We start from the raw sequence: 26768 nt of genomic DNA, 5'->3' as shown, positions 1-26768 counted from the left end.
TTAGGCGAGAAAGGACGGACCAGAGACAATCCAAAAGTTTGCGGTCGCTAGACGCGCGATGAAGTTTTGGGAGGAGCGCTCTACAAATGACAACGGTTACGTACGAGGCACATAAACGATAGATTCTCGCGTCCTAACAACCACACATTAATGGTTTGTCTTTTTTACTGCGCGCTTTTACTCACACGAATTGGTCGATCTTCTTTAATTAATTTCTCAATAATTATTACGAAAATCACAAATAATAGTGTGTAAATAGTAAATAGTAAATAGTAAAAATAGTGAGCAAAACGCACATGGTTTTTTCTATCATTTCATACAGTGAAAAGGAGTAGTTGCTCCACGGACGACAACAATTTACAATCTGTCATATGAATTTTTATTCAACAAACATATTGCGTAAAAGCGTAACTTGCATTCATGTTTCATAATGCTTTAAGGGTATCGAAGCAAACTGATAAGTATGTATATCTTTCATGTTGAATAAAAAATGAATCGTAATACCTGCATTTTGTGTCGATATAACATTGTCGCCATTATCGGTTATTTGGCTTTAAGAGCGTAGAGAAAATTTGATAAGAAAATATCTCTTATGCAATAATTTTCATGAATAAAAAATAAGACGAAATACTTGCGTTGTATCGATATAGCGAGCTGATCACTGGTTACTGGCATCAGTTAGAGTCATTATCTCGTCAATGGCAAGCGAACGGTGGAAGGAAGATATCGCATATGCGATGACTCCTTTTAAATTGATTACGTGGCCTATCGGCGTATGGCCACTTCAAGTTTATGACATTTATTCGTTACTGCGTTGTGCCTTAGGCACTTGTTGTGCGGTAAGTACCTTTGGGAATTCGAAGATCATTGATATAATCGCAACTGTTCAAAGACAATAAAAAATATTTTCTACATTGCTATTGCAACGCTCTAAAGAACATTTTAGCGATGATAATATCAAGATTTTACATTTTCCATTCTTGATAACGTATATGGTAAAACGCTTTTGCCAGCTGTAATAATACTTTAGATAAGTTGTTAATCAACATTGTTAGTTGTAAGTTGATTGTAAGTTGTTGAAAAATTCTAAGAATAAGAAAGATTTCTTTTTTAAGTTTTATGATTTGTGTGTATGTTTTTTCTTAATCATGTGAAAAATGATTCTTTTTGAGAAAAATTATGGAAAGTATGCGTTACACTACTTACTTCATGATTCCATCATAACAATTGTATGTGAAACAAATTTGATAAATAATATGCTACATAATATCACATGAATTTTAAATAACATTTATTTTTGTGGAATTTTTTTTGTATTTTATATTTTGATATAAACAAATTTTCTATTTATACAAGTTTTGTTATATATACAGGGTGTATCCTAAAAATTGGGAAGTATTGCAATGAGAGATTCAGGACACAAAAATAAGAGAAAAAATTCATATAAACATATGTCCGATATGACCGTGTTTTCAAGTTATAGCTTGTTTTATTTTTTAACAGAATTAAGATAATTACGGTTACAGGAAGTGCTCAAAATGACTACCTCTAACTTGAAATGCATTACCGTGGGCTAATTCATACATGAGATGTACGTCTGTCATTTCATTGTTTGACCAAACCATAGTTTTCACTTAAACGTACTTCTATCGTTAATAGTACTAACGTACGATACGAATACCTTACCTTCACTGAACACAAGATATGAACCGTATCACTTACAACACAAATAATACGCGTTTATGTTTACAAATTAACAAGACCTTAAGTCCTTCAAATCTTGTACGTAAACAGCAAACCGATATCCAAGTATGCTATTTTAACTCTATTAGAAAATAAAACAAGCTATAATTTGAAAACAAGGTCATATCGGACATATGTTTATATGAACTTTTTCTCATATTTTTGTGTCCTGAATCCTCCATTGCAATACTTCCCACTTTTTAGGATACATCCTGTATATATTATTTTAATAATATCTTCTTTCCTTTTAAATATTTTAATATTGAAGGATTACATACATATAATCAAATATACAAATAGGATAACTCGGGGGAAGATACAACACTTAACTTTGAAAGGCAATATTTTTGTAATTATGAGCAAAAGAAAATAATACAAATCGAAAGTCATTAAATCATTATATTTTTATTTGGTTATAATTAAAAAAATGTAGATCTTTTAGTATTTTAACAGTAACAACAACAAAAATTTTTATAAATGTGGGTAAGATGCTAGCACACAAGTGGGTAAGATGCCACCACTTCGTAATTTTTAAGTTTTTTGATAAAGATTTTTGAATTAATCAAAGTAAGTTTAAAAAATATGCCTTACATAATAATCAACATAGGTATAATCATATTAAGTTGTACAACACTAACTTTTTATATTTTTTGCAATTTAATATTTCATAGAAAGCAACTTGATGTTAATATCTGCATGCCGGGATAAAATGCTAGAACTATCACCTGTCCGCAACAAAAATGCAGCATCTTACCCCACAATCAACACTAAATGGAAAAATTTTTTAAAAATACAAAACGCGTGCATATGTTTTTATAACGAATAGGTTACATGATTCATTCAAGAATAATAATTTAAATAAATCTACTCACACTTGAGGAGTATTCACACAAATATTATATAGCAATAATCTTGTAGTTTAGAATACTATACAATAAAATTTAAAAAAAACCTTATTTTTTTAACTTACCTTGATTAATTTAAAAATATAGCATAAAGAAACAACAACGCACTGTCGTTTCGTCATCTGCACTAAACACGATCAGCTGACTATGAGTAGATTAGTAGTCTCCTTGATCGGAAAACATAAAAATTTCAAAAAAGTGTCATCTTACTCAACATGTCATCTTCCCTCAAGTTACCCTCTATGATTGTATGTATAATGCTTTGCATTTATAAATCAATTTTTTAAAAAACCACTTTTCTTACATGGTATTTTATAGAGTGAAAGACAGAAAGAAAAAGAAATTGAGCGAGAGTGGGAGAGAAAAGAAGTATGAGAGTGAGAAAGTAGCATTCAAATATTTCTTCAAATAGAAATATTTGTTAGAAAAAATTTACATTGAGTTAGGAATGAAATATATTTTCATTTTGAGCACAAAACACCATGTATGGGGAAATGTATCAACAGAGCCTAGTTGTGATCTTACCTTCCATGGAGCTATACATGGGCTGTACTGATGTAGAGCAGAATGTAGACTCTTTGACGATAATCTGTTGCGGATTGCTCGGTGTGCTGAAGACGACATGGTTTCGCATTTATGCACATAGTTTAATTGACAATTATGATTCTGCTCTGAACGACTATCTGAAGATTGACAATACAAAAGAGCGCGACATTATGCGAAAACATGCTTTTATAGGAAGAATTCTTTGCTGTCCCATGCTGGCTTTCTCATACCTTAGTTGTCTAATATATGCGACAATTCCTTTTTTGGAGTACAACCAAGGTAATCGAATTAACATAACGAATGGAGATACTATATTAAAGTACGCAATACCATCAAGATGCGCTCTGGAATATTTTAATTTTCCGACAAGCATGTATGAAATCGCCTGTCTCGTCGAAACTGTTGTAATAATACTGGCGACTACTGCTAATCTGGGTAATATTTATTAAGATAATATTTATAATTTGTTTGTGGGTATTTTGTGCGTCGTGTCCATGTCACTTGGAAACAAGAAACTTTTGATTAAAAAGTATATTATTCTACATATATATATAAAGATTTTTATTAATTTTATTAATATTATGCACTTTTTTATCGATTATAAACAGCATTGCATAGATGCGGAAATTTGCGTGGTTTCACGCCAAATTGTTCCATTGAGATGATCCGAAATGTATCAAAACCACCCAATTCTTCTGTAATCAGGCATATTATATTAGGTGGCAGTTTTTTTTATAAAACAACGTAAACAAAAATAATTATATATAACAGTCTCGAAGTGACTCACTACTTCTTGTTTAAAAAAACAAATTTAAAATTTTCAAGAACTTTTGCATCTTATGCAATGCATATTATGTTATTATATATTGAATATAAAAGCAATATATTGAATATAAAGCAAATTATTTGTTATATTTATCAATGCAGTAAGACTGTGCAACTTAATGCATTTTCCAAAGGTAACGACGCGTTGTTTCTTAATATTACATTGCATGTTTGCGGTCAAATAAACATTCTGAGGATTCATTTCATCAACTTTGATGTTACAAGACCGCAAATCTATGATCGTTTCAACGCGCTAATTCAAAGACATCATTACCTGATAATGCTTGCCAGGGAGCTTGCCGACCTGATGAGTTTCGTATTGCTAATAGAACTATTCATTATCAGTATATTATTATGTATAATGGGTGAATATTATGTTATTTATAATTTTTCAGCAAGATATGTAAATTACATTTTTATAAAAAAGATTTACATTTAGCAGACAAATATTTTTTTCAGAATTTCAGTTTATCTTCGCATTGAAAGTCAATAATACTGTTATGATAGGAAAGAGTTTAATGGTATTGAGTGCCTTTCTGACACAACTAACGCTGTATAGTGTTATCGGGAATTATCTGAAATCTGAAATGGAAGATATAGGGTTCTCTATTTACCAAAGTGCTTGGTACAATTTTCCTGGGAACTTAACAAAACACGTAATTTTTATTCTTATGCAGACACAATCTCCAGTCGCGTTGCAGGCTGGAAATTTCATTATAGTCAATCTGTCAACTTATGTGAGCATTTTAAAAACCTCTTTTTCATATTTGTCTGTACTTCGTATAATGTTGAAAGTGTGAAATATAAGGTGCAAATGATAGAAATCTGAAAACTGTAAATATTTAATACGTTCGATATGGCACGATATAATGCTTTCAAAATAGAATTACATGAAAAAGTGTTTATTAAAATGTGAATTGAATAAACTTACTACCTCCACAGTAATCTATCTACTTGTGCCATTTCAATTTTTCCTATTTAATATCAATAATACTATACACATATTTGAAATTACTAATGGAAGTGCTGCATATTTGGGATACTGTTGATAATTTGGAATATTACAAAAAATTAATGTTTTTATACTGCCATTTATCAGTAAATATCGGAATTAGATAGAAATTCGTACAACAAAATATCTGAAAATGCCGCCAGGAGGGCTTATGTTCTATTATGGCTGTTGCGAGCAAGTTTGTGCAAGCTCGAAACTCAAAACTTTTTTAGTAAGTATTAAATCTCTTATTATTGTTTTAGTACTTGTAAGTAATTTTTATAATTTTTATAAGTTTATGCGTTAACTAGTTTTTGTGATTTATTAATGTCTTTTTTTCTTTTCAAATTTGACGTAAAATGGTAAATGTTTCTAATTTTGAATATCTAAGATAATGTTAATGTAATGTATGTTAATGTAATGTATGTAATGTAATATATATAATATATGTATGTAAAATGTCTATGTTCTGAATATCCATTGTCACATGGCACTTCTCAGCCGATTGATCAAGATGCAGTGTTTTTTTTTGAAAGACGCTTTAATTATAACGGTTGAGATAAATTATAGATGATGTGCTTCAGATGTACCCATTGGATGCACAGTGAGTGTGCCGACTTTGACAACGACACTTATGTGTGTCATTATTGTAAATAAAAAATATAATTTCATAATATAGAGTACATTAATCTAAATTACCGACTTCTTTTGAATTTTGATTATTTAAATGTTATTTTAAGTTTTTGATTTTGATATCCTAAGTGTAGCACACTTGCCGCGATCGGAACAAATCAAATACACAATATTCATTTTAAAATTATTTATTTAACACACCATAATCCAGCTGTTAATCTCTTTTCGTTTAAGTCCTCTCTTTTTCGTGTTATTATTCTGATTCTCCTATGTTCTCCATAGAGACGCGCTCAATAGCGGACCCTGTTTTACACGGCGCCCCAATAATCGGGCGCGTTACAATTCGGCCAGATTGACATGGTTTGGTCCCCAAACCATAGCGGCAACTCATGACAATAAATGATCTTAACAATAATATAAAATGTCGGTACATAATGAAAAGATTTGATTGAACACAAAATACAACAAAAGGATAGCACGGGATTGCTATATTATATGTTTGAATCGAAAACGCATCGCAAAATTTAACAATAAGCTATCATGTAACAATTACAATCTTTATATAATTTGTAAACTAATGCTTAGAATTAACAATTAAATTAATGATTATTTATGATCTAATCTGGAGGTATACTCCGTCCAAAGAGAGAATAACATCGGTCCGCGAATAGGCGGGCAAAGTGGGGAGAACATGGCGAAATACTCAATACCGTATAAGTAGATACGGCTTCTGTGGGTGGAGACCTGCGCGAAACGGACGAGTTTTCGTCCGACCCGATGTTATTCTCTCTTTGGATGGAGTATAGATCTTTTGGAGTTATCCAGGGACGGATATTGCTAACGTCCCAAGTGCCCGTATACAATTTTAGTGTATTTTAAAATTCTGGGGGATCCGTTATGACATACCGGTTATTCCTCAACACTTTAGTTATCTCATATAGGCCACAGAACTGTGGAATCATTTTTCTACTTACTTCAGGCGTACTGTCGAAATTCTTTATCATAACCAAATCGCCTTTCTCGTATTTCTTTGAATCTTTGCGTTTTTTATCATAAGCCGCCTTCTGCTGCTGTTGAGAATAGTTACATGCAGTGGCTTGCTTGCGAACATCTTGCAAATCATATGTTGTTGGGTTGATAGTTTTCTCCGGAAAACTTTTTAAATTGTCTTCGCAATCACCGCGTTGGTCAAATTCAAAAACTATTTGACTTGGGCTTTTCCCCGTAGATCTATTAGTCGTATCTATTAGTCGTATTATTAATGGCATATTCTACTTCATGTAAGACTTTATACCATTGTTTGCCGTCCTTATTTTCCGACAGTTTGGCGATACTAGGCGCTACAAATCGGTTCATTTGTTTAATGTTTAACTTGTCCGTATGCTTGCGGAGATCCGGTGGCTATTTTAATGTGATTGATACTTGAAGGCGAAGAAAAAGATATACATTTAAGACAATTCTTATCAAAAGTACTACACGTATCGCACCTGATCTCTATAACCGCAAATAAGTGCAAAATATATTAAATCTTATAAAATATGATATATCAATTTATACCTAAAATCCGGGCGTGTTTTATTCTGAGTAGATCCTAATCTTTTGGGCGTACAAATCCCAAAAACCCCTTCCTTAGCGGCTAGGGGCACAACAACATGATTTTCACATTTTTCTCGAATCTGTGGAAACTAGTATGTACGACGAATAATATCTATCATCTTTCCGGCTCCACAATGACCCATTTCATTATGGTATCTAAACAAAACATGTTCTTCCATCTGCCGTGGAATTAAAAATAAAAGATTTTTACCGTGTTTCTTATAAACTAGTCGGTTTCTGAGCTCGTATAGAGGATCCTGCATCATTTCGAGTTTACTGGCCATTTTTTTAATTTTAGGATCCTTGCTCTGTAGTATAGTAAGATTCCATTCAAAAAGATTATCTTCGATAATTAAAACTCCAAAAGATTTGCTCAAAGCATTTACATGTGCCATTCGGGAACTTGGTCGGTGTATAATCCTGAAATCAAAGTTCTGTGATTCTAAATTCCATCTGGCAATTCGCGCATTAATATCTCGCTTGTCTAGCGTTTGCGTGATGGCGCTGCAATCAGAAATGATTACAAAAGAGATTTCTTGTAAATAAATTCTGAATCTACGCAGTGCATAAACAATTGCTAATATCTATAGTTCGAAGCCGTGATATTTGGCTTGAAAAAAAATGGATGCATTTTATTATCTTGTTTTTTATTCCCGTGGGTTGAGCGCCTATCGGGTGCATCTCCGGGCGGCGGATAGGAGGACGCCCAGGCGGCCTCCGGGTTTGACTACCCAAGTAGGCTCCTGGGTAGTAGTGGCTATAACCGGCCCCGCGGGCGTAAAACCCTGTCTGGGGCTGGGAAGGCTACTGCCGCGGACCGACTCCCCAAGCCAAGCTAGGAGCTATCGTGGCGAAGGCTGCGTGGCACTAGGGGTGCAGTGTCGCGAACGATGCCTCTGGGGCACCGGGCGAAACCCCAGAGTATTTAGCCTTACCCGGGCATGCGGGGCTCTGCCCGGGCGGACCTCCGGGCGGACCTCCGTTCGCTAGCTTCTCGTGGGACCAAGTATGGATTCTGAAAACTTAGTATTAATATTGATGACGGTCTTGAGGGGACTGAGGTTGAGGGCTCGCAAGGACCCCCGCCCTCAGGAGTGGCGGCTTCAACTGGTTTTGGGGGGACTGAGGGTGAGGGCTCGCAAGGGCCCCCGCCCTCAGGGGTGGCGGCTTCAACTCCCGAACGGGCTCCTCAGGGCCCGGGAGGGAACGGGGCCGTCATCGGCGAAGCAGCGGTTCCTTGTAAGAGGAATCGCTGTGGAGCCGAGAAAAGGAGGGCCAGGAGGGACAGGGAGGTGGCCTTAGCCGGGTCAGATCCCTCTTCCTCTGCGGCTCTCGGAGGAACTCCGAAAGGGGTGGAGAAGCGGCACACCGGCAAAAGGTGTCGAACGGTCTCCGTTGATACCTCTCCTTCGGTGCAGAAAGTGGTGAAGAGCTCAGACTACTGGGCTCTACGTCTCTGCCGCGAACCCCTTGGCGAAGGCAATTGTGCAGGAGGGCTACCCCGAACAGGCGGTGACTCTTGAGCAGTTGGGCTTGTTGCGGGAAGCGGTGGTCAGTGAGCTGGCGAGGATCCGAGAGGGTCCCCTGCCTCGCTTCACGGGGACTGCGGTGCTGCGTAATGGCGCCGTAGTCATTAGAGGGGAGGATGAGATGGCGCTCAATTGGCTCTTGGAGCGAATTGAGCACATCTCTCCCTGGGAGGGTGCCAAGCTCAAGGTGGTGGGCTTGGATGCGCTTCAAAAGCGGCACAGGGCGGCTGTTTGGGTTCCGGATCCTCCGGTGCCTGCGGCGGCGGTCCTGGGGCTGCTGGAGAGGCAGAATCCGGGCATCACCACGGCTAGTTGGCAGGTTTTTGTCGAGAATGTTGAGGCTTCCCCAGAAGGAAGGAACCTCATTCTCGGCATCCCGAAGTCCAGTGTCCTCAAGCTCCGGCTAGTTGGCAGGTTTTTGTCGAGAATGTTGAGGCTTCCCCAGAAGGAAGGAACCTCATTCTCGGCATCCCGAAGTCCAGTGTTCTCAAGCTCAGGGCGCGGGACTTCAGGCTTAGCTATGAGCTCGAGCAGATCACTGTGGGTCTGTTCGGGGCTCGTAGTGAGGCGACGGGGCAGGGAGAATCCCAGCCAGCGTCGGGCCCTCAATAAAGTGGGCATGGCGACGGTGGGATTCACCCAGATCAACTTGCACCACAGCAGGGGTGCCTCGGCTGTTATAGCCAGGAGCACGGCTGTGGTGCATACAGGTATTTGCCTAATGCAGGAACCCTGGATATACAGGGGCTGCATTAGGGGCATTGCAGCCTGTGGCAGACTTTTCAAGTCCCCCACACAGCCCAGTCCCAGGGCCGCAATTGCGGCCAAGGGACTAGAAGCGCAACTCATGCCGGAATTTTGTTCTAGGAACGTTGTGGCAGTTACGGTGGATTTCCTCAGATTCACGGGCGAGACCAGGAAGGTGGTAGTGAGTTTAGCGTACTTTCCACATGAAGAGGAGGGCTCGCTTCCGCCAGGACCTGTGGCTAAGCTGGTGGATTACTGCCAAGATAAGGGGCTGCCGCTTATAGTGTGGTGCGACGCTAATGGGCACCACACTGTTTGGGGAGCACCAATATTAACAATCGGGGCAGAAGGCTTTTGGATTATCTGGTGACCACTGACCTGGAGATCCTAAACAGGGGCAACGAACCAACATTTCAGAATGTGCTTAGGCGTGAGGTACTGGACCTTACTCTATGCTCGAAGAATTTGGTTCCGGAGGTTGTCGGGTGGCCGGTCTCATCGGAGCCCTCCCTCTCTAAACACAGACAGATCGTCTTCAGGCTTGCCAATGTGAGGCCCGAAACAATCTATAGAAAAAATCCGAGAAGGACGGGTTGAGATTCGTTTCGAGAAGATGTCTCCAATGGTCTTTGCGGCTTCCCTAAGAGGCACGGAACCGCTGCGGAGGTACAGCTCTGCGTAGATCATCTACAAAGGGCTTTAGTGGGCAGCTTCGAAAAGAACTGTCCAGCGAGAGCAGTTCGCTTTAATAAGAAGGTCTCTTGGTGGGGACCGGGACTGCAGAGGCTCAGAGAGGAGGCTCGGCGTGCCTGGAATAGAGCCAGGAACACGGGTCACCCGCTCGACTGGGATCTCTACCGGAGGGCCCAGAAGACTTATAGGGACTCTGTAGTAGCCGCCAAGAGAGAGAGCAGGAGGAGGTTCTGTGAGTCGACGGAGGAGGTTCCGGAGGCCTCTAGGCTCTGCAGAATCCTGGCGAAAAACCCGGACTCAAACCTGCAGGCGTTACGCCTCCCGGATGGGTATGTGGTTTTGGGAGAGCGATTTCTGGCTCCCCTTCTGGAGACCAATTTTCCGGGCTTCAGGAGGGGACTTGATGTCGACTCAGACAGGGGGACCGCAGAGTTCAGATTAAGGGCACGTGGGTGCGACTGGGAACTGGCGGCCAGCATCGTAAAACCCGAAAGGGTGAAGTGGCCTGTCAAAATCTTTAAATCATTCAAGTCCGCTGGACCGGATGGGATTTTTTCGGCGCTCTTACAAGAGGGGTTCGGGCAGATCAATGGGCCGCTCACGCGGACCCTGAGAGCTTGTCTTGCTCTGGGCTGCACGCCCAGAGCTTGGAGGCTGGCGAGGGTGGTATTCATATCCAAAGTCGGCAAAACCTGCTGCACCTCTGCCAAGGATTTCAGACCGATCAGCTTGACGTCATTTCTTTTGAAAACGTTGGAGAAGCTGGTCGAGGTCTACTTGAGGGATGTTGTCCTCATGCGGCATCCGCTGCATGAGAATCAACATGCCTACAGAATGGGCTACTCTACGGAGACGGCGCTTCACTCTCTGGTTTCCCAAATTGAGAAAGATCTCATGGAGGGAGGCTACGCGGTGGGGACCTTTCTGGACATAGAGGGTGCTTTCAACAACACCCCTCACGAGGTGGTTTGCAGGGAGGCAACGCTGCGGGGCATTCCACACGGGCTGGTTTATTGGATCAGAGGTATGTTTCGGTGGCGAGTTGTACCGACACTTGGCGCTGTCGGTATCGGCGGCTGTGTGGATCTCTCTACTTCTTAGTGCTTAGTAGTCGATGGACTACTCAACAAACTTAATGATAAGGGTTTCTTTGCGCAGGGATACGCCGACGATCTGGCGATTATCGTGCGAGGACCCTTTCTGGACACGCTCCTGGAACTCACGCAGAGTGCTCTTGGGACGGTAGAGGAGTGGTGTGACAGCACTGGCCTTTCGGTCAATCCCCGGAAGACGGAGCTGGTCATATTCACTCGCAGATACAAGCTAGGCATTGTAGTGAAGCCCACTTTGGGAGGCATCAGGTTGACACCAATCGTGTCAGTGAAATATCTAGGAGTCATCCTAGACAGGAAGCTGACGTGGAAGGAGCACCTGGACGATCGGTGTAAGAGTGTAACCTCTTACTTCTGGCTGTGCAGAAGATCCTTTGGTCAGACCTGGGGCCTTAGGCCGGGAATGGTCTACTGGATTTACACTGCTTTCTTAGACCTAAGCTGCTGTATGCTGTAGTAGTATGGTGGCCTAGGGTACAGCTAGCGTCGGCGAAAATATCGCTGGAGCACATGAGGGCTCTTATTTTAAAAGGGGCCCTTCGGGCTATGAGAACCAGGCCAACTGCGGCGATGGGAGTGCTGCTCGGTATCGAGCCGCTTTGCCACACTGTCGTCGCCGCTGCTGCATCGGTGGCTTACCGTCTGGGTTGTAAGGGAAAATGGAGGGCCGGCACTAGGCACACTAAACTTCCCGACGGAGTCCTTTCTCATTCTATTTTCAGTATGGGGCAGAACAGAATGCCAGCCATTCGTGCCATGAAGGCGCCATACAAAGTGTGTTTTCCGGAGCGAGAAGACTGGCTTAGGGCGCAGGGTCCGGTGCTGAAGAATAGGCTCATTCTTTTTACGGATGGGTCTAGGATCGGCCTTGGCTCAGGGGCGGGCGTTTACTGCCGAAGGAGAGGGATCAGTGAATCCATCCTACTCGGTGAATTTGCCACGGTCTTCCAAGCGGAGATAGTGGCGATCTTGTGCTGTGCACAAGGACTTCTCGCTAACAAAGAGAGGGGCCAGAGCATCAGCATCTGCTCGGACAGCCAGGCGGCTCTGAGGGCCCTTGGTGCTCCAATTACTACTACCTTCAAACTGGTCTGAAAATGCAGAGGCACCCTGGAAGAACTTGCGAGGGACAACGAGGTTGCTCTGATCTGAGTGCCTGAGCACTTTGGTATCAAGGGCAATGAGGCGGCCGACCAGCTTGCTAGAGCTGACTCGGAGACCGTGTTGGTGGGACCGGAGCCGGCGGTCGGAATCTCCCACCTAGGCAAGGGGGAAATTGGTCGCTGGCTGCGGAACCAGCATTTGGCCTCCTGAAGAGGCGCAACCGGATACAGGCAGGCGAAGGCTCTCCTTGGAGATTCTCTGAGAGAGGGCTTTGCCAGCGGCATCAAAAAGCTAAGTAGACGAGAGGCCGGGCTAGTGACTCGCATTTTCACAGGGCACAGCACTCTCAATTACCACCTGCAGAAATTGGGCATCAGTATGAGGCCGAACTGCAGGAAATGTGATGCACCGGAGGAAACCAGCCTCCATGTGCTATGTGACTGCCCGGGCTAGGTCAGACTGGAACTGCTGGGATCTGCTTTCCTGGAGCCCCAGCAGGTGGGTGATCTCCCAGGCAAGGCTCTCCTCCTCTTTTGGAAGATATTGGGCCTGAACTGAGGGGTCGCTTATCGGAGAGGCACAATGGACTTTGTCTGCGTGCCGTAGGTGGAGCTTCGCTGAGGACCGCCCTCCGTTCTTATTAGATGTACAACTTTGCTTCCGCCGTTTTCCTATAGATGGCTTTAGCGGTAAGTAGTGGTCGAAATAAATAGATCATAGACGTCATGCAATAAACTTGGGCATCTGTCAACATAACCCCATAGAAACATTAGTCAATTTGTGTTTGCATCATAAAGTTATTCTCGATTGAAAATGTCAGTTTACGAGCCAAATTCTCGTAATTTGCGGAAGGTTTTAATTTTCTGCTTCAATATGAAGAAATCTGCGGCTGAGGCTCATCGAATGCTCTCAAATACTTATAGTGAGGCCGCTATTAGTGAAACAACGTGTCGTGAGTGGTTTGCGGCGATGGGAGTGCTGCTCGGTATTGAGCCACTTTGCCACACGGTCGTCGCCGCTGCTGCATCAGCGGCTTACCGTCTCAGCTGTGAGGGAAAATGGAGAGCCGGCACCAGGCACACTAAACTTCCCGACGGAGTCCTTTCTCATTCTATTTTCAGTATGGGGCAGAACAGAATGCCAGCCATTCGTGCCATGAAGGCGCCATACAAAGTGTGTTTTCCGGAGCGAGAAGACTGGCTTAGGGCGCAGGGTCCGGTGCTGAAGAATAGGCTCATTCTTTTTACGGATGGGTCTAGGATCGGCCTTGGCTCAGGGGCGGGCGTTTACTGCCGAAGGAGAGGGATCAGTGAATCCATCCTACTCGGTGAATTTGCCACGGTCTTCCAAGCGGAGATAGTGGCGATCTTGTGCTGTGCACAAGGACTTCTCGCTAACAAAGAGAGGGGCCAGAGCATCAGCATCTGCTCGGACAGCCAGGCGGCTCTGAGGGCCCTTGGTGCTCCAATTACTACTACCTTCAAACTGGTCTGAAAATGCAGAGGCACCCTGGAAGAACTTGCGAGGGACAACGAGGTTGCTCTGATCTGAGTGCCTGAGCACTTTGGTATCAAGGGCAATGAGGCGGCCGACCAGCTTGCTAGAGCTGACTCGGAGACCGTGTTGGTGGGACCGGAGCCGGCGGTCGGAATCTCCCACCTAGGCAAGGGGGAAATTGGTCGCTGGCTGCGGAACCAGCATTTGGCCTCCTGAAGAGGCGCAACCGGATACAGGCAGGCGAAGGCTCTCCTTGGAGATTCTCTGAGAGAGGGCTTTGCCAGCGGCATCAAAAAGCTAAGTAGACGAGAGGCCGGGCTAGTGACTCGCATTTTCACAGGGCACAGCACTCTCAATTACCACCTGCAGAAATTGGGCATCAGTATGAGGCCGAACTGCAGGAAATGTGATGCACCGGAGGAAACCAGCCTCCATGTGCTATGTGACTGCCCGGGCTAGGTCAGACTGGAACTGCTGGGATCTGCTTTCCTGGAGCCCCAGCAGGTGGGTGATCTTCCAGGCAAGGCTCTCCTCCTCTTTTGGAAGAGATTGGGCCTGAATTGAGGGGTCGCTTATCGGAGAGGCACAATGGACTTTGTCTGCGTGCCGTAGGTGGAGCTTCGCTGAGGACCGCCCTCCGTTCTTATTAGATGTACAACTTTGCTTCCGCCGTTTTCCTATAGATGGCTTTAGCGGTAAGTAGTGGTCGAAATAAATAGATCATAGACGTCATGCAATAAACTTGGGCATCTGTCAACATAACCCCATAGAAACATTAGTCAATTTGTGTTTGCATCATAAAGTTATTCTCGATTGAAAATGTCAGTTTACGAGCCAAATTCTCGTAATTTGCGGAAGGTTTTTAAGGTTGCCCCTAATCCCTGTGAACTAGCATCGTGTAATTCTGTATATGCTTTCGGATCATATATACTTAAAATAGGTAATTTAATTAATTTCTTTTTAAGTATCTCGAAAGCGTTACATTCTCTATCTTCGAATTCAAATATTGTGTTTTTCCTGAGAAGACTATACAAAGGTTGGGCCAATATATGGCAAATCCTTTAATAAACTTTGTAAAATATGAAGTTAAACCAATAAATGACTGTACTTCTTTTATAGTTTTCGGTTTGGGATAATCTTGAACAGCCTTAATGCCTCTGTCCGTGGGCCTAATGCCATTTCCGGTTATATTATAACCTAGATACTCTATTTCTATACATAAAAAAGAGCATTTTTCCAGGCGTAATTCGAGTCTACTTTTATCCAATGTTTGAAATATCTTTTCAATAGTATTTAAGTGTGATTCTATTGTATTTGTAACGATTAATATATCGTCCATATAAACGACAACCGTTCCCTCTTTTATAAATTTAGCTAAAACTTTATTAATAAATCTTTGAAACAATTGTGGCCTAATTTTTACACCAAACGACATGCGGATATACTCGAATTTGCCAAGGGAAGTTACAAATGACGTATATTTAATGGATTTCGGTGACATTGCAATGTGATAGAACCCATCTTTTAGATCAAGAGTGGTATAGAATTTTTTTCCCCGCAGAGCATCTAGTTGATCCTCAATAAGAGGGAGGGGATAATTATCGCACGCTATTGTTTAAATAGCACTTTGTTTAAAGCACGATAAACTACACACATTCTTATTTCACCATTCTTTTTTCGAGTTAAGACGATTGGAAATGCGTACTCAGACGTGCTTCGTTGGATAATTTTTCTTTTTAACAAATCGTCTATTATTTCGCGTACCTTTTCTTTTTTGCTGTAGCTTAATCTTCGCGGATAAAATTGAATCGGTTTATTATCTTTTAACGTTAATACGGCTTCTATTTGTACGCTTGGTAGCTCTAGACGATTCGGTTTCAAATAATAATTAGAAAAGATATTCATAAATAGTTCGCGATATTTTGGCGCGATATCTAGATTAATGTTAATATAATTAGCTACATTATATGGTTCACAATTGATATTTAGTATTTCGCTAACCGCCTTATCAAATTCTAAATTTTTGGTCAATCTATATCCAAAAGATTTCAAAGTATCTATACCGATTAGTATTGGAACCGACATTATACTATTTAGTACCACTCCGACAATAACAGGCTGGCTTGTCTATCTATAGTAATATTCATTGTAATTGCCATCTATAGTAATATTTCTTTCGATTAAACCCGTTATATTTAGTTTAGAATTATTGTTTCCGCGATATCTGCTCCAATTAGCGTCCGAAATTCTTATTGCTATATTTTTTATTAAATTTTATCTGATTAACATTATAGGACATCTATCCTTGCGATGCAAGAAATGTTGTTACATTTTACTTGTAGATCCGCACCTCTTTGAAACTCATCTCTGAGTTCGTTCTGTATGTCCACTAGATGGATCTCTTAATCAGATATTGAATTATCATCCATTTCCTGTTCCTCCTTAATTAATTCTTTCTTGTCACCGATCAGCCCTACTTGTCGTTCTGCCGCTCTCTCTTTAGGTGTCGTTTCTTTAGGTTTGATGTGGTGGCCCTTTCTTGGCAGTACAATCCTTGGTGAAATGGTCCACTTTCTCACAGTTGTAACATTTGCTGCTTTCTCGCGTTGATATCTTCAATTTATTCAGACTTTCCTTGTCCGTCTTGGGAAATGCCGCCTTGGATTTAATGTGTTGAGTTTCAACATATTTCCGGCGAGACATTGTAATCTCAGGCATTGTTAAATTAATTTTTCGAAATCCCTTTAGTAGCGCTTGTACCGTCTCGAAAGAATGCATTTGGGCCTGATTTTCCTTCAAAAGGAATTCTTTCGATGACGTAGACTATCATCTCATTTTCTGCGATAGAAACCTGCGATTCCCCAATATTAGTTTGTCGTGGCAATATTCACTAAATGTTTCAGTTTTTTTCCATCTGCGGACCTCAAAATGTCGTCTCCTTTCTAGTTGTCCTATTAGTTGGTTGAACATAGCGTCCATTTTTTCAAGAAGCTCGTCTACTTGCATCAGATTGTTGGCGAGGGAGTAATACCATTCTTGTGCTTTTCTTTTAAGTCTTGATCCCACCAAGATCTTAGCGGAATTCTCATCTAACTCATAAGTATTTTCCAATAGATTAACTTGAGCTTTCCAATGCTCGAAATCATCACTGGAACCATGGTATTCACTGAGTAATTCACTAATGTTTTTAATATTAATTATGATTTTAAATGCTATCGACGACAAGACGCTTCTAGGAGATGACCGTAATATTTCGTTTCCCCGTCACAAAAGATCGATTTCTTTCTGTATAAGAGCTCTTTCTTTTATTGTTAATGTAACTTCTCCTTGACGCAAATCGTTCGTTAATACAGCTTCCCTTTGACACAGGTTGTTTCCCGGCAATGATCGTGCCACCTCTTGTTCTTGAGCAATTGTATCATCTTCCTGTACATCTTCTTCATCTTCGATGATGTCGGTTTGTCAAAACGCTTCCTCGATCCACACTCCTGTTGGATCACTTTGTTGCATTCTGCAACACTGCAAGATGAGTTCAACTTTTCTTCCCGTTGTGGCTAAACCATGCTGTGGTAGAATGTTTTTCAATTGAGTCACCGTTAATGAATAGGGATTTTACTCACTTATATAAAAAAAACACTGCGACAATCTCGGCTATCCTTGTTCCACAACTAACCGTACGTGTCTCACTTGCACGCACACAGCAGTGCGAGAACGTTTTCGATCTCTTACACACGATCAATACATAGACATATTTCACTCGCACGCACACAACAGTGCGAGAATCTTTCAGCCGTTCTACCTGTCTTTTCTATGCGTATCTTCTTTCAATTTCTAAACTTAATTAAGCTTTCCTTACGCAGTCCCGTGAGACCGACGTCTATCGTATTTATGTAGAGTCTTGCACAATGGTTACTGCATTCGTAATGTAACTCTCGACGAGATTCCTTGTACAAGATTTCGAAGGATCCCACTTCTGCATTTGTAGCACACTTGCCGCGATTGAAACAAATTAAATACACAATATTCACTTTTAAATTATTTATTTAATCCAACTGTTGATCTCTTTTCGTTTACGTCCCCTCTTTTTCTTGTTATTATTCTGATTCTTCTATGTTCTCCATAGAGACGCGCTCAATAGCGGATCTTGTTTTACATGGCGCCCTAATAATCTAGCGCGTTACATAAGGAGTAAGAAATCTGTTAAGTTGTTGTTTCGTTATAATAAATGATTTGTTTGTCTATTAAAATGGTATTTTAAATTCCACTAAAATCACACTCTGCGGTGTACATCTATGCCAGCGTAAGTGCTGGTAATCTGTCCACTAGATCCACCACGTGGTGACGGTGGAAGATCGTATTATTAATTGGGAGCAGAAGAGGGGGCTGCTTAGGCGTAGTGGTTTAGGATGGACTACTCGAGGAGGCTTCCATTCATACTGGTGACGAGTCAAGACTCATCGCTGAGCGGCTACGGGCGCCAATTTTCAATCGTTATGATTTGGACCGCTCTGGAGACGTGCTGGGGATTTCGTCTCTCCGTGGCAATCGGCACTGCATCCATGGAGCGAGATTTCAAAATCGCTCTGGATTACATGATAAGCATATGTACAAACATGTTTCATGTTAAATAAAAAATATGGTCAGTTATTTGACTCTAGGAGAATAGAGACAATTTGATAAGCAAATATCCTCCTCGTGAATAAGTATATATATTGGATGATTGCATAAGTTCGTGCCCGATTTTCATAGATGGCATTAAGTTACTGCATGGCGGAGTTCTATTGTTTTCGTGTGGTAATTGTTGCTTACACCGAATAGATGACGTTGTCTTATGTCAATTTAGCGTCAGACATTGTTCAGATAAGTCCATTTGTGCATAAGAGAAATCATTAAAAATGGAGAACGAAAAGGTGCATTTGCGGCATGTAATGTTACATGAATTTCGGAAAGGCGTGAGTGTTGGGACTGCACAAAAAAATATTCAAACCGTTTATTTAGACCGCGCTCCTGCTCTCCGAACAGTCAAAAAGTGGTTTGGCAGATTTCGAAATGGTGATTTCAACATGGAGGATCAACCCCGCTCTGGACGGCCTTCTGGCATTGATGATAACATTGTGCATGCCTTAGTGGAAAGAAACCGCTTCCATTCATACTGGTGACGAGTCAAGACTCATCGCTGAGCGGCTACGGGCGCCAATTTTCAATCGTTATGATTTGGACCGCTCTGGAGACGTGCTGGGGATTTCGTCTCTCCGTGGCAATCGGCACTGCATCCATGGAGCGAGATTTCAACATCGCTCTGGATTACATGATAAGCATATGTACAAACATGTTTCATGTTAAATAAAAAATATGGTCAGTTATTTGACTCTAGGAGAATAGAGTCAATTTGATAAGCAAATATCCTCCTCGTGAATAAGTATATATATATTTTCAAGTTGAATAAAAAATGTGTTGGAACGCGTTGTGTCGATATAGCGAGCAAATCATCGGTTATTGGCATCAGTTAGACTCATTATCTCGACAATGACAAGCGAACGGTGGAAGGACGACATCGCATACGCGATGATCCCTTTCAAATTGATTACGTGGCCTATCGGCGTATAGCCACTTCAAGTTTATGACATTTATTCGCTATTGCGTTGTGTCGTAGACACTTGTTGCACGGTAAGTATTTTTGGGAACGCGAAGATCATTGACACATTCGCGATCGTTCAAAGACAATGAAGAATATTTTCTATTGCAACGAGAAGAGAAAACTTTGCCGTAACGATGAATATACCAAGATTTTACATTTTCAATTCTTGATAACGCATATGGTGAAACGCTTTTGCCAGCTGTAATACTTTAGATGAGTTATAAATCAGCACGATTGTAAGTCGTTGAAAAATTCTAACAATAAGAAAAATTCCTTTTTTAAGTTTTATGATTTATGTGTGTTTTCTTAATCATGTGTAAAAATGATACGATCCTTTTCGAGAAATATTATGGGAATCATACACTATACTACTTATTTCATGATTCCATCATAACGATCGTATATGAAACAAAATAAATAATATGTGACAAAATGTCACATAAACTTTATCTAATATTAAATTTCGTTGTATTTTCTGTTATATTTTGACGCAGATAAATTTTCTATTTACACAAGTTTTGTTATACATATATTTTTTTAATAACGTACATTTTTACGTTATTTTAATATTTAAGAATTACATAAAATTAAATATATGTATAAATATACAAATAGCAAATATAGAAGTATATGATTACATGTATAATGCTTTACATTTATAAATCAGTATAGAAAAAAAAATATTTTTTTTATATCGTATTTTATAGAGTGAAAGAAAAAGAGAGAAAAAAATTGATAGGAATTGAACGAAAGTAGGAGAGAGAAGTAGCATGAGAATGAGAAAGTAGCATTCGCATTTAAATAGAATATTCATTAGTAAACATTCATTGAGTTAGAAGTGAGTTTTTTTTTTAGCATGAATAATCATACATGAGAAAATGCATCAACATAGTCTAACTGTGATCTTACCTTCCATGAAACTATACATGGCCTGTACTGACGTAGAGCAGAATATAGACTCTCTGACGATAATTTTTTGTGGATTGCTCGGTGTGCTGAAGACGACATGGTTCCGCATTTATGCAAATAATTTAATTGACAATTATGACTCTGCTCTGAACGATTATCTGACTATTGACAACACAAAAGAGCGCGACATTATGCGAAAACATGCTTTTATAGGAAGAATTCTTTGCTGTTTTATGATGACCTTTTCTTACTGTAGTAGTCTAATATATGCGATAATTCCTTTTTTGACTTATGACCAAGATAATCGGATTAACATAACGAATGGAGATACTATATTAAAGTACGCAATGCCATCAAGATGCACTCTGGAATATTTTAATTTTCCAAGAAGCATGTATAGACTTACCTGTCTTTTCGAAACTGTTGCAATGATGTACACGACGACTGCTAGTTTGGGTAATATTTATCAAAATATTTCTTTTTTAATTTTTTGTGGGTATTTCATGTCTTATCCAGTATCACTTAGAAAAAAAAATTTTTTATTGTAAAGTATAATATATTATTCTACATATATAAAGATATTTATTAAATTTATTAATATTATGCTTTTTTTATTGATTATACATATATATACAGTGTGTTCCAGGTTTTAACGACAAAACCGCGCCAGTGTGTGTTCTATGAAAAACAATAAAAAAAAATTATACAAACATAGATCTATAGAATCTTAATTACAATATACATACGTGCAGGTGATTATTTTTCATAAAGAATTGTGTAAACTGAAGAAGTAATGTTCACAAAAGCGAATATTTTTAATGTTCCTAATAAACACGCTAAAGTATATAATTAAATGTTTATTTTCTGCGTCCAAGAGAGATCACCGCATTTCACACCACCAGATTTTAATATTTTTTGTTATAACTTTGTTGATACCCTGTATATAAGAGCAATATTATTTGCTATATCTTGTGATACATATCTTTTAATTTTAAAATAATTTAACAATTTAATAATTTAATTACTATAGTAATAATAAGTATTATCTTGTTTATGAATGCAATAAGACAATTCTGTGTATCAATGCATTTCCCAAAGGTAACGACGCATTATTTCTCAACATTACATTGCATGTTTGTGGTCAAGTAAACATTCTGAGGATGCAATTCATCAACTTTGATGTTGCAAGTCCGCGAATCTATGATCGTTTCAACGCACTAATTCAAAGCCATTGTTACCTGATAAAGCTTGCCAGGTAACTTGCCGATCTGATCAGTTTTGTTTTGCTGATAGAATTATTCCTTATCAGCATATTATTATGTATAATGGGTGAATATTATGTTACCTATGATTTTTCAGCGAAATATATAAGTTAAGTATTCACACATAAAAGAAGATTTACATTTAGCAGACAAATCTTTATTTCAGGATTTCAGTTAATCTTTGCATTAAAAGTCAATGACACCGTCATGATAGGAAAAAGTTTAATGATTCTGAGTGCTTTTATGACACAATTAACGCTGTATAGTTTTATCGAATTATCTAAAATCTGAAATGGAAGATATAGGGATTTCTATTTATCAGAGTGTTTGGTACAGTTTTCCTTAGAAATTAAAAAGAGATGTGATCTTTATTCTTATGCAAACAAAATCTCCAGTCGCGTTGCAGGCTGGAAATTTCATCGTAGTCAACCTGTCAACTTATGTAAGCATTTTAAAAACCTCTTTTTCGTATTTATCTGTACTTCGTATAATGCTCGAAGTATGAAATATAAGGTGCGAATAAAAGGAATCTATGCAAACTGTAAATATTTGATACGTTTGAAATAACAGAATAGAATACTTTGAAAATAGAAACGCATGAAAAAGTGTTTATTAAAATATCACGTTAATAAACTTATTACCCACAGTAATCTGTTTGTGCCAAATCAATTTTTCTTATGCAATATTAATAATATGTTCATTGAAATTATTGTACTACTAATGCACTATTATATTTAGACATATTCTGACATGTAGAATTACTTACCCATAACATGTCGCGTAATTTTCTATTAGTTAAATTTGGTGGCCTGTAGAATAAAAAAAGCAAATGATGCTATATATATTATCACTTTTGAACAGATTGAATTCATATTATTTAGGTGGGAAGAAATCGAGATGAAGCAAAATATGTATAATCGGCGCGTACACATAATGAACGAAACACGCACAGTTCTGTCCAACATTTCGCACAATAAAAAAAGAACAGTTTCCCGACGGACGACAACTTAGAGAGCATAGTCGTGTGTATTCTTAGTCAGCAATTCAACACAATTTTGCGTAAAAGCATAACTCTATATTTTGTCGTAATGCGTTAAGAGCGTAAGCGCAGGCTGATAAACGGGTATATGTCTCATTGTCAGGCTGAATAAAAAATGAGTCGGAATACCTTCATTCTATTGAACATACTGTGTTTTGGTTATTGGCCTCAGTTACAGTCATTACCTCAACCCGATGGCAAGCGAACGATGGAAGGACGATATCGCATACGCAATGACCCCTTTCAAATTGTTAACTTGGCCCATTGGCGTCTGGCCGCTTCAAGTTTATAACATCTATTCGCTAATACGATGCATCTTAGCCACTTGTTGCATGGTACACATCTTTTGAATATGATCCCAACGATTTTCGTCGCGTGTGATCGTGTTTGAGGGTATAGATAGCAACTTTTACGCATTGATGTCATTATAATGCTTCAAATAAAATTTTCTTCTCGCGATGAAAATGTCAAATGTTCAAATTTCTGGATCAAAAGCATTTCGTCATTCACGTCGTGAAAAGCTTTTTCCCTAAGGATGACAACGCGTCGAACGGAGTTGTAAATGGACATAGACATAAGCTGTTGGGAATTGATTACCAGAAATGTTTCTTCTAAGGCTTATTTATGATAGCTTATTAGCATGTGATATATACATATATTGTTTACTTCATAATTCTTTCATTCGTGTTTCATGTCGTACTAATATGACATTGTTTTGATAATATATCATACAAGGGACAAACTAAATAAAAAATACGAAACAATACACAAATTTTTATTAATATCAATTTCTTAATAAATTATATGATTCTTAAAATCTAATTCTTAAAGTTTAATTCTCTAATTTTTTAATTTAATCTTATATTTTGATGTAAAAAAATTTAGGATATCTATAATTTTATTTATTTACTATATTAAAAACAGCTTTATATTTTTATTTATATTAACATTCAAATTATAAGTAATTAAATCTTAAGACATGTAATTATCTAATTTTTTAATTAGTTTCTAACTAAACCTAATACTTTTTTCTACATTATAGTAGAAGTAGATGGTTAATATATAGAAACATTACCAGGATTTAAAAAAAGATCATTATTTATAATTAAATATTAATATTTGCGAAAGTTTGGTGAGAGAAAGAGATTTGGAATTGGGACACATTTTTTTAGACACGAAAAGGCTATTTGATTGAGAAAATATATCGTTTACACATATCAACAGAGCATAATAGTAATCTTACCTACCATGGAAATTCACATGGGTTGCACCGATGCGGAGCAGAACATTGATAGCATCATGTTGATCTTCTGCGGTGTACTAGGAGTGCTAAAGACAATATGTTTTCGCATTTATGCGGAAAATTTAACTAACAATTACGGCTCAGCCAGGGATGATTATTTGACAATTAAAAACACGGAGCATCGTGCCATCATGCGAAAACACGCCTTCATTGGGAGAATTCTCTCCTGTTTCATGGTGTGCTTCTCTTACTTTAGCGTGACGATATATTCGCTAATTCCTCTCCTGGGCGATGACAAAGATAACCAGATGAACATAACGGACGAAGACGTTATGCTAGAATATCCGATGCCATCAAGATGCGCGTTGGAATATTTCAGTGTCCCGGAGAGCTTGCATAGGATTATCTGTTTCATCGAATTTATCGTGCTAGTACTTACGTGTACTTGTAATCACGGTAACATCTGTTGTTGCTTTAGATGTTTTTTTTTGCATTTTTCATGTTACATAATAGTAGTTATTGTTAGAGAAAATATATATCTCAGAATTTTAACGTTAAATGATTACCTCCATCGAAAAACATTTTTTATTAATTTCTTTAATGCGATCTACTTATTAACTTGTTTATTATATGTTACATATAGTATATGATAGAATATACAGGATGTTAAAAAAAACATTCAATATTTATATGGTAGATAGGACACACTATGCTGAGTAAAAACACCTTAGTAAACATAGGTTGAAAGCTCAACCGTTTCTGAGATATAAACATTTTTGTATGTTAGCATCATGATTGACTTACTGGCTTCTACGTGTCGCATGCGATGTTTACCTCAATGTTTATAAACCGCGTTCTGAATATCCTTATTCAATTTCCATACATATTTCATAACAGAAGATTTCACCGGCGATCAGTCAGTTGTCATGAACCAAATTTGATTGCGGATTTAGTGATTACACAGTACACAGTTACAATATAAAAACACAAATATAAAATGCCAAGCATGTATGGAAATGAAAGGAGGACATGTGGAACACCTCTTGTAAATATCGAGATAAAGATTTAGACAGATTATCTTCTTCTCACGTCGTATGCGACACGTAAAAGTCAGTAAGTCAATCATGATATTAACATACAAAAATGTTTATATTTTAGAAACGGTTGAGCTTTCGACTTATGTTAACTAAGGTTTTTTTACTCAGTATGGTGTGTCCTATCTACCATATAAATATTGAATGGTTTTTTGTTAACACCCTGTATAATAAAAAAATAAAAATATATTCATAAAAACATTTCTGTAAAAAATGGGATTAAAGACGCGTAATTAATATGAGAAACAAAATATATAATTCTATAGTTATAAAACTAATAAAAAATAATATAAAAAACAAAATTAATACAAACATCAAAATCTATATACAAAAACTATATAAAAATCTACTTTTTACAAAATTAATGTAAAAAATATATGAGGTAGAATATTATTCTTTTTATTACAGTTGTGAGATATTATAATAGTAATCGGTAAAACTGCATAAAAAGGAACACACCTCCGATTTTATCGCCACTTAAATATGTTGTAAGGAAGGTTCTCCTGAGTAATTCCTCGCAAGAAATTTGTAGGGGACGGCATTAGTTTAAAAGATATAACAAATTGAAGTTTGATATTAAAATATGTATACGCTGTTTAATTTGTTATTTTTTCATTGAAAAATACTGTTTATGACCTTCTAAGTTGTCAACAATCGGGTTAGGTTATATCTTCCGGAAATGGAACCCCCCGTAGGAGGGGCGGAACTCACTGCGTCCACGCGTACACTTTCCCATCAATACAACAATTGTGGGGTGGATCTCGCCTGGCGTTGTAAAGTATATGCATGGACACAGTAGGTTTCGCCCTCCCTACGGAAGATTTCCACTTCCGGAAGATGTAACCTAACCCAAACCTATTTTCAATTTTTAAAATTTTACCATTATTTTTCCTCATTTCTTCTTATTCCGACGAAAAATATTATTCATTGAATTCGTGGGCGGGGGAGAAGCTCAACCCCTCCTCCTGCGCCCCAACCCCAAAGAAATCTAACTTAACCCAACCCAACTTTATTTTTAAAACTGAAAATAAGTTTGGGTTAGGTTACATCTTCCGGAAGTGGAAATCTTCCGTAGGGAGGGCGAAACCTACTGTGTCCATGCATATACTTTACAACGCCAGGCGAGATCCACCCCACAATTGTTGTATTGATGGGAAAGTGTACGCGTGGACGCAGTGAGTTCCGCCCCTCCTACGGGGGGTTCCATTTCCGGAAGATATAACCTAACCCGATTGTTGACAACTTAGAAGGTCATAAACAGTATTTTTCAATGAAAAAATAACAAATTAAACAGCGTATACATATTTTAATATCAAACTTCAATTTGTTATATTTTTTAAACTAATGCCGTCCTCCACAAATTTCTTGCAAGATATTACTCAGAAGAACCTCCCCTACAACATATTTAAGTAGCAATAAAATCGGTGATGTGTTATCTTTTATGCAGTTTTACCTTTTATATGTACTTTAATGTGACATAATTTTACATAAACACATCATGAAATATCTTATAAAATACTTACTTTTTGATTATGTTATGTTAATACCTTTATATACAGGGTGTCCCGCAACGTTGATGTCCACACTGAAACTGTGTATTCTATGTGTCATTCTAAGTCAAAAAGTCTTAATACACATATGCCCTAAAGTCGCTTGTTTCGA

At 38.8% G+C, this 26768-nt stretch overlaps 1 protein-coding gene and 1 pseudogene across 1 annotated transcript in view; both read left to right on the top strand.

Moving 5' to 3' along the window:
* Positions 1–737: 737 nt before the first annotated feature.
* LOC115245891 lies at positions 738–22235 on the top strand (annotated as a pseudogene).
* A 406-nt stretch (positions 22236–22641) lies between these two features.
* LOC115245893 (odorant receptor 9a-like) overlaps positions 22642–26768 on the top strand; it is a 6094-nt gene continuing 1967 nt past the window's right edge. Inside the window, exons 1-2 of the mRNA XM_029824388.1 lie at positions 22642–23104; positions 23994–24468. Of these exons, the coding sequence (XP_029680248.1) occupies positions 22964–23104; positions 23994–24468 (616 nt within the window). The 5' untranslated portion in view covers positions 22642–22963. The remainder of the gene's footprint in view (positions 23105–23993; positions 24469–26768) is intronic.

Source organism: Formica exsecta, unplaced genomic scaffold (genome assembly GCF_003651465.1).
Source record: "Formica exsecta isolate Colony F162 unplaced genomic scaffold, ASM365146v1 scaffold135, whole genome shotgun sequence".
NCBI lineage: Eukaryota > Metazoa > Arthropoda > Insecta > Hymenoptera > Formicidae > Formica > Formica exsecta.
Note: the sequence above shows the minus strand (reverse complement) of the source record. Positions and strands in the feature narration are given on the sequence as shown.